We start from the raw sequence: 12,754 nt of genomic DNA, 5'->3' as shown, positions 1-12,754 counted from the left end.
AAGGAAGTCTGAAGAACACCAGATTGATGTTTTTGTTTCTCATAATCTTTATCAGTTACTCCATTTTAAGTGGCAGGACAAAATCAGCAATAAGGATATTCAGAGTCAAACCCAGCAACTGCCTTCATTAGCACTGGTTCAGTTTTGACAGCTTTTTTGGTATGAATAGATTATTAGGATGGAAGACCAATGAATTACAAAATGCATTTACCATGGAATGTCATTACACCGTTGGCAAATAGTTACCAAAATAAAATTGCCAACAACAGAGACTGAACTCCAACCAATTTCTTGCTGGAGATCAATCTGGATCTGTACTTGATCTGCAAGGAGGCCATGTCCCTTTAGGATTTGCCTTGATGATGACTATTCCTGAATAAGAATGCCTTATACCAAATTAGCTTAATCTACTTAGTCAGGAATAGTTTCTCTCCCAAGGTACAAAAACCCCTGAATAGCAACTCTTGGTTCTGCAGCATTCACATAGCAAGTCAATTTAGCAACATTTTTGCACTATTTTAAGTAGCAGACTTGCCTGCCCCAGACACTGCCATAGTGAGAAGAAACATTTTTTGCCAAGTATAGACCAAGCAGTAGTTTCTAGTTAGGCTTTTGATTAAAACTGACTGCTTAGCTTTCCTCTGGCAGCTGTCATTTTAATACAGTTGAGAGTCTAAATTTCCAGAGAGCGAGTTATGCCACCATGGCAGAGACCTAAACTCAGGAGTGAGGATATTTCAGCTACACAGACCAAGGGAAGGTGAAAGTTCCATTCCTCAGAAAGCTCACATTAATGACTGAATGCCTCAAAGTCACAACAAGAAAAATATGGGCCCTGAAAACAGGAGTCCATGGAAAGTTACTGTCTTCAAGGAGTATCTCTGCCTGCTATTAACCCCTTCTTGTTCACACTTCAGCAGGACAAAGAAAATCCACTAATACTTGGAAAGGGAAGGCATGTAATGCTGAAGCTCACTCACACCCACTCACCGCTTTTCCAGGTCCTTAGTCTGTAATTCTGACATTCCTTCCATGACCAGAATTTTAACAGAGAGGTTCAGCAAAATATCTAGGTATTTATACAGCACCAATCATTGGTGCCTGAGCACAAAGATACTTTCACAAGTGCGGAACATACAGTATCAAAAACAATTTATAAGCTAAAAACCCCTTTAAATATCCATGCAACTATATACGTACATAGTGTATAAGTCGGTGAATGACTCTCTCTATGATCTTCTTTCTATTTATAAGCTCTTCTTCAGACTCTATTTCTGATTCAATTTCCTTTAAGTACCAATTAATAAGATCACTCTTCTTCAATGAGGAATCATCCTCTTCTGCAAGGAAAAAAGAAGCCTAGATTATTCTAGTTACAATCTCCAGTTTGCATAAGCATACAGCAGCAGTGGGATACCAAACAAACTGTCAAACAGAAGGCTTAGTATAACATTTACAATGTGGTAAAGAGAAACCTGAAGTAACTAGTCAGATTATTTGTATCAAGGGGTTTTGATTTCCCAGTAAATGAGAAGTGTCTGATGACAGATTACGTGTCACAATCACATTACAGCTATTTAGATGAGAACTGTAGCTCTCATTTCTATCCATCCATGCAGCTCACAAACTAAATAAGCCATCTGGCAAAAGCACCAGCCTGAAGATTCAAAAGGTAAGAAGCAACAGCAAGCTCCGCTGTCTAGTTTCCTCCTACTACAGCCAACAGAAAAAAAAAGCATTACTGCTTTGCTGAAAGTGAAAACCACTAAGGTCTTCTATAATAATTGCACATTCTGTGCACCTAAACCACTTCTGCAGTTTTAACTGGGTATTGTAGTCTTCACTTCCAAACCTAAATTTTTCTGTAGGATTGCTATATTATTGTTAACGCAGTATACAAGTCTCCTGCTCCTCTGGCCACCTAAGCCACATCTTAGGCTGTTTGTTCAATTCCCTGCTATTTTCTAGGAGATGGCATGTGACTTGGTCTGCAGTAACGTTGCTTTGTTTGCTTTGCTTGGGTGGTTATGCTTTCTTACTGATGTGAGTCAAGTCCACATTCTCAATGAGATTCTGCCTTTACTGCTGTTTTTCCTCCTTTAGTGCAGAGACCAGTTCTTTGCCAGTTGCAATGATTTCCTCAATGAATGGGTCTGCTTTGAACATCTGCTTGTATTGTGTGTACCTGTCAGGTAACTCAGATGTTAGTCCTGGCAAATAGTTTGTTCTGCAGCCTCATTAATAGAGACTTGCAAATCCGTGGATATCTGCAGATCATTTTTTGGCGGATGGTAGATCAGATGAGGATCTCAAAGGTGGGGAAGCAGCTGCCTGCAGCTCAGAGCTTTTGATGCTGCTTCCTGCCTTTGAGATCCAGGTGTGGGGGCTGGCCGCCGATCAGGGGAGCCCCCGATCAGCAGTTGATCAGTGGCGGAGGCTGCACCAGGCTGGCCAACTAAGAGTTGATTGAGGGCCCAAGAGCAGCGGGTGCGGATGACGATCCTGTGGCTGGCAGTCAGAGGAAGATGATTGGGGCAGATGTGGATCCACGTTTGTGTATCCGTGCAAGGCTCTACTCATTCAGTATGCTTTGACAGTATGTACTGCGTTGACAAACTGGTCATAATTTTCTAGTATTGGTTCGAACTTTCGTATAAGGGCATTGCAGTCATTGGTGAAGGCCTTTCATTCTGCTGTCTTAAAATTAAAGTCACGCTCAGATGGTACTAAATTTGGCATTATGGCTGTATTGGTCTGAATGACAAGGGGGCAGTGCTGCGAATGTGGAATTGGACCCAAACTAAGTTTGTTACATGAACCAGCTATGTCGTTGCTGACAAACACCAGATCGGAGTTGTAGCCCTGCACTACAATACAACCAAAGAGTGCCTGATGATGATGTAGACCATTCACTTCATAGTTTTTAAAATTAGTTCTTACCTTCTTCTGCTTTCCGGAGGTGCAGCACAATGAGGTTAGAGATTCGGCGGTATTCAGAGAAGCCAAGTCTCAAGGAAGCTTTGGGAGCTCCATCTTTGTTTGTATCCTCAGAGTGGCCACTGATCCCATTCACAAGGCCACTGACACCTGCTGGAGCATCTGTACCACCTGTATCAACAATTTTAATGTATTAAGTTTAAACTTTAGGTAATTAGTATCGTTATACTGATCTGGAAGTCAAAGCAGTGTGACTTACCCAAGACCACAGCAAAACAATGGCAGAGTTAAGAACAGTTCCCTACTCAAGCCACTAGAGCTTGAGAAAGTAAGGAGGGAAGGAGAAGCAGGAAACAAAAGAAGAAGGACTCTGTCAAACAGTTAAGCACTAAACACTGGAAGGCCTCTCCTCCCATTCACAAGCAAAACCAGAAACTGTCAGCAAGCGACTTACCATTGACTCCATCTTGGGCCTCCTGATCCTCCATTTGCTGTTCATCATCTTGGTATAAGTTGACATCTGGAGTCTCAACTCTGATGATAGATTTGTTTAATAACCTGAATGCTTCCTTCACATGTTTTGGATGAACCTGGAAGAGATTTGCAAAATATATTTACATGTTCAGAACCTAAGAATTGTACTTCAGATTGTGATTCTACCCTGAGTAGTGACTAAGAATGGAATTGCAGAGACGTTCATATCTACGCTGCCAACGTCTCACTGATCCTGTATCAAAAGGAGAAAAAAAATTTCTTCCGGCCCCAGAAACTCACCCTCAGCCCTGACAACTGAGCTGAGTTCTTTCTATCTCATGCAATTACCATAAACTATGAAGATTCTGAAGGCCAAACTATGCCCTCTGACAGCTGTGACTTTCAGAAAATTTGCATAGGATTACTGAGGAATAAATAGCCTGTTGATGGTGAGTTTGCAGGGCTGGCAATTAAAGAAGTTTTTATTCAAACTGAGCCCACATAAATAGACAACATTGAGACAATGAACATGCAGTCGCGCAATGACATTTTTATGAAGTCATTAAGTGACTTTTGATGACCCTTAACACCACAAGCAACATTACCTAAGTTACAGATAGTCTTAACTTTTTCTTAAAGAGTGACACTTTTACTATTCACTAGGGGTTTTTTGCACATTATTAGAACAATGAAAATTTAAACTTGCTTGTTTCACATTGAGGTTTCCAATAAATCAACACAATGTTGTGATGTTTGACTGGCAACAGCATTCAAGAAGGTTTATAATTGTAGTGTGTCCGCCCTGGAACTGGAACGAAGTTAACTATAATCATCTTCACTGGCCCGACCATAAGCTGCAAGGTTTGTTTTTAAAACTAAACTTAGCCAAAAATCTGACCTGACAAGCATCTTTGTAACATAACTAGCAGACAGGTTTTGGATATCATACCCATTTAGAACAAAGTGCGTCAAAAATTCGAACAGTAAATCAGTAAAATCATGTTAATTCTTTATTCACACTGTGACCTGGTCTTCACTGTGAAGTTAGGTCGATGGAAGCTACCTTCCATCAACCACATAACGTATGTGTCTCCACTGCCAGATCCGTCCTAACTCGCTGGAAACGTCAACTTAATAAAACCATCTCCACGAGAGGCACAGCGCTAAAACCGAAGTGGATGAATCAAATGTGCATCAGTGTAGGTGGAGCATTGCGTAAATTGACATCACTGGCTTCTGGGAGGTATCCCACAATGCTCCGCTGTGACCGTACTGGACATTGTTTTTAACTCCGTTGCACTGCAGCCACGTACACAGGAAACAGCCCCTCCCCCCTGGTCAAGCCCTGGGAAATTTTAAATTCCCGTTTCCTGTCTGGTCAGCGTGGAGAGCTCACCAGCACAGCTGTTCATGGCAACTGCATGCCCCAAACATGCGCCAACCTGGAGTAGAGTAGACCTGAGGTGTTGGATCTCATCTGTGTGTGGGGAAAAGAGTTTGTTCAGTCTCAGCTCTGATCCAGCAGAAGAAACGTTGATATCTACGAAAACATATCCCAGGGCATGTAAGAGAAGGGGCACAATAGGGACACGCAGCAGTGCCACGTTAAAATCAAAGAGCTGAGGCAGGCGTATCAAAAAACAAGGGAGGTGAACAGTCATTCTGGCTTGTCACCAAAGACATGCCACTTTTACGAGGAGCTGCATGCGATTCTCAGCGGTAATCCCACCACTGCCTCCAGATGCAGCATTGAAACCTCGGGGAAATCTGAGTTTTGGCTTGATGACGATGAGACTGTAAATGAGGAAGAGGAGGAAGGGGGGCAAGTGAGTGGGGTATCCATTCTCCCCAAAAGCCAGGAGCTGTTTCTAACTCCAGAGCAGCCCAGCTGGATACAGGATAGCTTCTTAACCGACTGAGATGGCGAGGAAGACACATCTGCTGAATATGTAATATAAATTACAGTGCTGGGGTTACATCCTCTGTTGGGTTCAGGTTAATAGGAAAAAAATTATTAGGTCTGGTGGGGAAGGGCTTCCTCATTGATACTCCAGTTATGCAGAGGGTTGCCCCCCAAAAAGACTGTTTATGTGCACAGGAATGGCCCAAGAATCCTCTATGGATATCTCCAGAAAACTTTCATGGAGGTACTCTGCAATTCTTTGCAGAAGGTTTCTTGGGAGGGCAGCCTTATTTCTTACACCACAATAGGACACTTTCCTATGCCACTCTGTTATTAAATGTGCTGACATCATCGTGGAACACAGCATAGCAACATAAGGACCAGGCCGGTATCCAGACGCTTGCAGCAACTGCTCTCTTTCCGCCTCTGTTACCCTCAGGAGACTAATATCACATAGGGTCACCTAGGGGAGATGGTGCAAGTTTACAATACCTGTGCTCATAACCAAAAAAAAGTGCATATGATCCCCCGCCCAGGAAATGTTTCTTGTGTCCCTGAACCACATGTTCCCTGACATGAGGTAGTTCTGGGTGTTCTGGATCGGGGAATGGGTGGTCATGTGTTTTCTCCTGGGCGTTTCTCCCTCTGCAGCCCCTGCAGAACTACTAGGAACAAGCGCCCTCTTCCCAAGCCATCACCCCCAAGTGTTTCAGGAGGAGGGTGGGCAGGGTATAGTACGTGCTCCACTCAACAGAGGGTAAGGGGAACAGGAAGAGAAGGAGTCTTTCAAAAAACTTTTAATATGCGGGCTTTGGTGTTTGCAAAGACAAGCACCGCATTTCTCTTCCCTCCCAACTCCATGAAAATGGTTACAAACAGTTAAATTATTTTCCTTTCCCTCCACTGCTACGGAAGTGCAATAAAAGTGAACTTCGTACTAATTAAGTACTCTTTATTTATTACATGCATGGGGATGGGTGGTGGGGGAAGGGAAGGTGCTGGGACAGTGCTGCGGGGGAGATGAAATGGGAAGGCACAGCACAGATAATAGACACACATTACTGTTGCTCATTACAAAAACGGGTTGTCAATACCTCCCTGAGGTGCAGAGTTCCTCACTGGGCTCTCAGTGTTACACTGGTATCTGGCTGCTCAAAGTTTGTGGCTAGACTATCTGCCTCCATGACCCAACCCAATTGTCTTGTAGACATTATGGAGCACACAGCAGGCAGAGATAACTATGGGGATATTAGTTTCACTGAAATCTAACCTAGTGAGCAAACTGCACCAGCAAGCCTTTAAATGCCCAAAAGCACATTCAACCACCATTCTGCACTTGCTCAGCCTATTATTGAGCCACTCCTTATCACTGTCCAGGTGTCCAGCTTCATGAGCCATGGAAGTAAGGGCCTTGTAGGCTGGGTCTCCCAGGATCACTATTGGCATTTCAACATCATCAGTAGTTTTTTTTTTGGTCAGGAAAGAAAGTCCCTGCTTGCATCTTTCTGAACAGATCTGAGTTCCTAAAGACGTGCATGTCTTGCACCTTTCCAGATCACCCCACGCTGATGTCAGTGAAGCATCCCCTATGATCCTCCAGTTCTTGCAATGCCATGGAAAAATATCCCTTTTGGTTTATGTACTCTGTGACAAGGTGGTCTGGTGTTAAGATAGGGATGTGTGTGCCATCTATTGCCCCACCACAGTTAGGGAACCCCATCGTAACAAAACCATCCACTATGCCCCGTATGTTTTCCAAACTCACTACCCTTCTTAGCAGAAATCTATTACAGGCCCTACACACTTGAATCACAGCTGCTCTCACAGTGGATTTACTGACTCCAAATTGATTCCCAACTGACCGGTAGCAGTCTGGAGTTGCTAGTTTCCCGGGACAGCTCTGCACAAAGTTCTAGGAAAGTGGCCTTAGGCATCCAAAAGTACTGGAGCCACTGCTCGTCATCCCAAACCTTCATAACAATGTGATCCCACCAGTCAGTGCTTGTTTCCCGGGACCAGAAACGGTGCTCCACCGAATTCAGATGCTGCAGAACAGCCAGCAACAACTTCAAATTGTTTCATTCTATGGCTTGCAGCAGGGCAGCTTGAGTAACATCGCCATTTTCCACACTGCGCCTGCTCTCTCAGCCTTGGAAATACTGCAGGATAAGTCACGAGGTGTTTGTGATGAGCAGACTCCATGCTTCTCTGGCAATGGGGTACACGCAGAAGAGCCAGCGTGTAAAAAAAAAAAAAAATGGTGCGAGAAAGTCCCTGGAGACTAGTTGCACTGTGGGATAGATACTCACAGTGCACTGCTCTGCTTATCGATACAAGAGCGGCTGGTGGGGATGCACTCCCCCAACGCAATGAGCGTGGTGTGATCATGCCTGACCAACTTCATTAGTTCAGTGGGTGAAGGTCGATTGACATTAAATCGACTTCACTTCCATATGCAGACAAACCCTCAATCAGATAGGTTTCTAAACTGGGAAAAGATTATGAAAAAATGTAGTGCATTCTTCCAAATCCCATTCACAGAAGACACCACTCTCAGCAGATCTGAACAACTGCATAAATATGATCACGCATGTTCTCTGGGTTCCTTGGGCTTGGCTCCCCCTCACTGTGTCCAAATACACCCAGGGGCTCCGCTAGGCTCCTTATCCTCGGCATTCCCTCAGTGAAGCTTAACGGCCTACTGGTCTCTGCTTGGCTCCTTCTTGATTGGGGGTGGAAGAGAGTGGCATCATCTTTCAAATCCACTCAACCACACTGCCAATGGTGATGTAACTCAGGAGATTGTGCAAATCTTCATAATCTGATACTCCCTCTCCTTCCTTCCATGCTTTGATGAGCAGTGAACATTTACAGTAATATTGTGGAGCATATGAATTAATATCCAATTGGGCAGATCACACATTAGTTAACCTTGAAAATGTGAGCCACAGTATATCTCCAAATACAAAACAGCTAGAGATTTATTTTTAAAATACGGGAGAACAAGGCTGCAGCATGAAAGAGGTACTGACATGCCATACTACTTAGTACTGGCTAAATCAGAGACCTGATTTTAAGTTGAGGAAGAAAATGGCCTGGAAAAAGTAAATTCAGAGTATCACTGCCCAATTTCAAGATGAATACTAATTGCTAATTGCCTTTATGTAGCTGTTTGCAATTTTTTTAAAGCTATTTGTTACCTCATCACAACAGTGCATTCGAGCCATAGCTTCAGATAGTCGAATCATGCTCTCCAGTTGTCGTACTGTGATTCTCCAGGATGACTTCGTTACTCCAGAGCCATCCCGTTGACGTAATCGTTTATATTGCTCAACTATGAAGTCCTCTGACTCTTTAGAAATCTGATTGAAATAAGATGGTACATTTGTTCACAATGAACTGGCATAAGTATATTGCTTCCATTAGTGGAACTTCTGCACATTCCAATGTATATTTCTAAAAGCCATTTTTAAATTGTAATTTGGATAAACAACAAAGATCTTGCTTCTGTTGTGTTCAAATTTACATTTTTCCATGTAAAAAACAAAAACAAAAAAGCTGTTCAACTCAACTGCTTGATTAAGCAACAAGTTGCTCAACTAGATTAACAGACACTGTTGAGGCAGTGATTGGTCTCCCATACCCAGAGACATGAATTAAACATAACAAAACTCTTGATTTGCTTGTGGTACAGACAGACTCTCAGCTGAAGTTCTTAAACCCAATCTCAACTGTGCTGTCTGAGGCTCTGGCATTTATAAGAAGAGCAACTGGATTCAAAATATTCCAAGCTTCCACACCACACCTTAATTACACTACATGCTATACTGTGGGATCAAGTTCATTGATTTTTCTCTCTATCTGAACAAATAAAGCATTAAGCAGAGTAGCTTTACTTTCTTAGACCTTTCTGTATTATAAGATAAAATATAATAAGTACAGTTACCTTTGGTTTAAACTGTCTTGCAAATAGCAGGTACCTTCTGATATCATCTAGTGAATAGATACGATCAACAGATTCTTCTATTCTGGAATGCAGATCCACTATGCGCCTGGCAATGGCATAATCCGTAACCTAAGAAGTCATTGCTTTGTTAGATCATTCTCACATAACAGTGAGCTATCATCAAAAGACTAATAGACAACAGAGACATTATTCTTTCACTCCTGCTCCCCTGTTCATGCCCTTGATGACAAAGCTACTTTTTCCAGAAGCAAAACTATGCCACAGGACACCACTGGAAACATTAAAAGTTTTAAAAGAGATGGAAGAGGTAGTAAAAAACCCAAATTATACTGGTCATGACCTCTTGGAACTTTATGAATAGTGTCTCAGCCAAGCCAATGGTAGAATGGTTGGGAGGGAATTCTAAATTATTTTTTCCTGCATCTCAGACTACTTTGTGTATTCCATCAACTCAATGTCTTCAATGTCTATCAGAGAATCAATCTTAGGAAATGGTACAGAGAAAGGCATTGTTTTCTGCATCTCATTTTCTTATTATTATTTGTATTATCATAGAGTCTAGAAGCTCCAGCCATTGACAGAAGCCCCATCATGCTAAGCATTGTACAAAAAACAAAAAGACAGTCTTACACCCTATAGAATTTGCAATCTAAGTATAAGATAACAGATAAAAGATGGATAGACAGAGTGACAGGAGAGTACAAGGAAACACAGACAACATGGTAAATTGTAGTCTCAGCACACCCAAGGCAAATACCATGTGGACCATCAGCAGCACGCACAGCTTCAGTGCCCAGCCGTTTTTAAGGATGAGTAATACTCTCAGCTCACAGATTAAATCACTACTAGAAGATTTTAAAGGTCAACATCTTAAACAGCACAATTTGTGCAGCAGATTTGTATTTCCAGCCTTGTAATTCTGTAGAATGCAAAGAGAGTCAAGAAAAGGCTGCTGACAGCCACTGCCCCTGTACTTACCTCATTACATTCATCCACAAGAATGAAGAAGAGATCAAACCTGGACATAATGGGAGCTGACAGATTTATGTTCTGTTTCAAGGATTTTGATCTGTCATAGCGCCCACCAACTGGGTTTGCTGCGGCCAAAATGGAGGTCCTGGCATTCAGAGTAGCCTGATAACGAAAGAAGAAAAAAGGTTACCAAAGCCATAATATGTGACTTGTCAGTGCTACTTGCTAAACAAACCCAAGAAGTTATGGCTTCCCTTCCAACTGGTAAGTATAGAATGTAGCCATCTGTCTGCTAATGCAGCCAGGTACTTTGTAATATCATCACTGATTTAGAAGGAACCTCAACTGACAGCAGCAGCACAACAAAAGCAGTAGAAATGAAGCCACAAAAAAGGTTAAGGGTTTTGGCTAACTAGTACTTTGTCCTGATATATAGTTCGCGTTAAAAAACTAGGTTCCTTACCAGTAACGGATGTTCTTCGAGATGTGTTGCTCATGTCCATTCCATTATAGCTGAGTGCACACCACCGTGCATGGTTCCCCGAACTTTTTTCCCCTTAGCAGATCCCGTAGGGCCGGCTCTGGTGCTCCCTGGAGTCCCACACGCATGCCACAGTATATGAGGCACTGCCGGCCCTACGCCCCCTCAGTCTCTTCTTTCTGCCAACTCCAGCAGCAGGGACGGGGGTGGGTTGTGGAATGGACATGAGCAACACATCTCAAAGAACATCAGTTACTGGTAAGCAACCTAGTTTTCTTCTTCAAGTGATTGCTCATGTCCATTCTATTATTGGTGACAAACAAGCAATATCTTGGAGGTGGGTAGGAGTTACCGGTGAGCCCTCAGCACAACTCTGCCGAATCCCACGTCCTCTGTCGCCTGCTGGGCGATGGCGCTTGAGCCCTGGTTGAATGCACTGTGATGGTTCCCGGAAAGGACACCCTTGCCTGCTGGTCGCAGATCTTGATGCATGACGTAATCCGCGAGGAGATGCCATCTCCTCTCCTCTTCCGAACCGTGTGGTTTGGGAAAAAACAGGGCGAAGATTATCTTAGTTACAATGAAATTGGGAAACCACCTTGGGCAGGAAGACTGGATGTGGCCTCAACTGCACCTTATCCTTACAGAATTCTGTATAAGGCGGTTCCAAGGCAAGGCCCTAATCTCGGAGACCCTCCTAGCTGAGGTAATGGCCACGAGGAAGGCTCCCTTCCCTGAAGGCATGAGCAGGGGACATGAAGCCAGGGTTTGAAAAAGGGGGCCCCATACATCTCGAGAGGACCCAGCTGAGATCCCAAGGAGGCCCCGTGTCACAGACCTGCGGGTAAGCCTCTCCATCCCCTTGAGGAACCTGACCGACATGGGGTGGGAGAACTGCGGTCTCCCCTCTAGCTGCTGATGGAAGGCTGAAATGGCCGCCAGGTGAACCTTCAGTGAGGCCAGCGCTAGACCCTGGAGTTTTAGCTGGAGCAGGTACTCCAGGGTTGCCTGTTAAGGCAATAGGCTAGGCAGATTGCCCCAGACTCCGTCTAAGAGGTAAACCGTTTTCATTTAGCCCACTACACGACCTGTGTAGGTTTCCTGCTGCCAAGCAGGAATTGTTGGGCCTGCACCGAGCAGGCTCTCTCCCCCTCCATCAGCCACAGGGCCTCCAGGCCGTGAGGTGCAGGGAGTCCAGGTCCGGGTGTTCCCTCAACTGACGAAGGGATGCACCCGTAGAGGGTCCCTCCATGGGGTCCAACTCCTCATCTGAGAAGTGGTGTCTATGGGTCTTCTTCTGAGCCGAAGGCACGGACCGAACCCCTGCTGACAGGATGGACTGTGGCCCCTGTCCCATTTGGATGCACCTTTGGAGCCCAATAAGCCCATTGCTGCGGCCATTGCTGCGGCCACTGACCCTGGGGCCACGCTGGGACTGACTGCACCGCCGGCTGTGGCGCCTTGTGGTGGTGTCAGCTGTCCCAACAACTGTCCCCCCTGTGGGACCCTGAGCCACTAGACCTGCGGTGCCGTGCACGACCTTGGTCCCAGGCGCCATCTGGTGCCAGGGACCATCCTCTTGACGCCTCCGAGCTGGAGGATGACGAGGACCGTCTTCATCGCCGCGAACGGTGCCGGCGAGCAGAGGTGCACTCCGAGGAGCTCGAGATACTGGAGTGTCGTCTTGGCACCGAGGACTTACCGTGCTGCTTACCCTTTGGTGACCAAGACCGGTGCCACTCCAAATTCCGCAGTGCCGAACCTGACTCCGGCGACCTGGTTCCTCATCGGGGATTGCACGGTGCAGGGTCTTCATGTGGTGACCGGGTTACGCGCCGCTTAGGTGCAGGCGAACTCCTCGGTGCCGGGGATGCAGAGAAGGAGCTGTCTGAGTGTTGCCTGGCGGACCTCGACCAGTGCCGCCTCCTGGCCTGTGCCGCCTCCGGCGCCAGGGACCAACGTTGGCGCTGGGAGGGAGATTCCGCATCCCGAGTCGAAGCAGGCCGGCTCAACAACGCCG

The 12,754-nt window shown here is 45.0% G+C and overlaps 1 protein-coding gene across 1 annotated transcript in view; it reads right to left on the bottom strand.

Moving 5' to 3' along the window:
• The window catches only part of MCM6 (minichromosome maintenance complex component 6), a 31,478-nt gene that overhangs the window by 3,895 nt on the left and 14,829 nt on the right, over positions 1-12,754 (bottom strand). The window contains exons 11-16 of the mRNA XM_067549909.1: positions 10,260-10,415; positions 9,261-9,389; positions 8,515-8,676; positions 3,392-3,527; positions 2,941-3,108; positions 1,201-1,340 (exon numbers count right to left, since the gene is read on the bottom strand). Of these exons, the coding sequence (XP_067406010.1) occupies positions 1,201-1,340; positions 2,941-3,108; positions 3,392-3,527; positions 8,515-8,676; positions 9,261-9,389; positions 10,260-10,415 (891 nt within the window). The remainder of the gene's footprint in view (positions 1-1,200; positions 1,341-2,940; positions 3,109-3,391; positions 3,528-8,514; positions 8,677-9,260; positions 9,390-10,259; positions 10,416-12,754) is intronic.

The sequence above is a fragment of the Emydura macquarii genome, unplaced genomic scaffold (assembly GCF_026122565.2).
Source record: "Emydura macquarii macquarii isolate MOO-44397 ecotype Brisbane River unplaced genomic scaffold, CSIRO-AGI_Emac_v2 contig_1253, whole genome shotgun sequence".
NCBI lineage: Eukaryota > Metazoa > Chordata > Testudines > Chelidae > Emydura > Emydura macquarii.
This window is presented reverse-complemented; position numbering and strand designations above follow the sequence as displayed.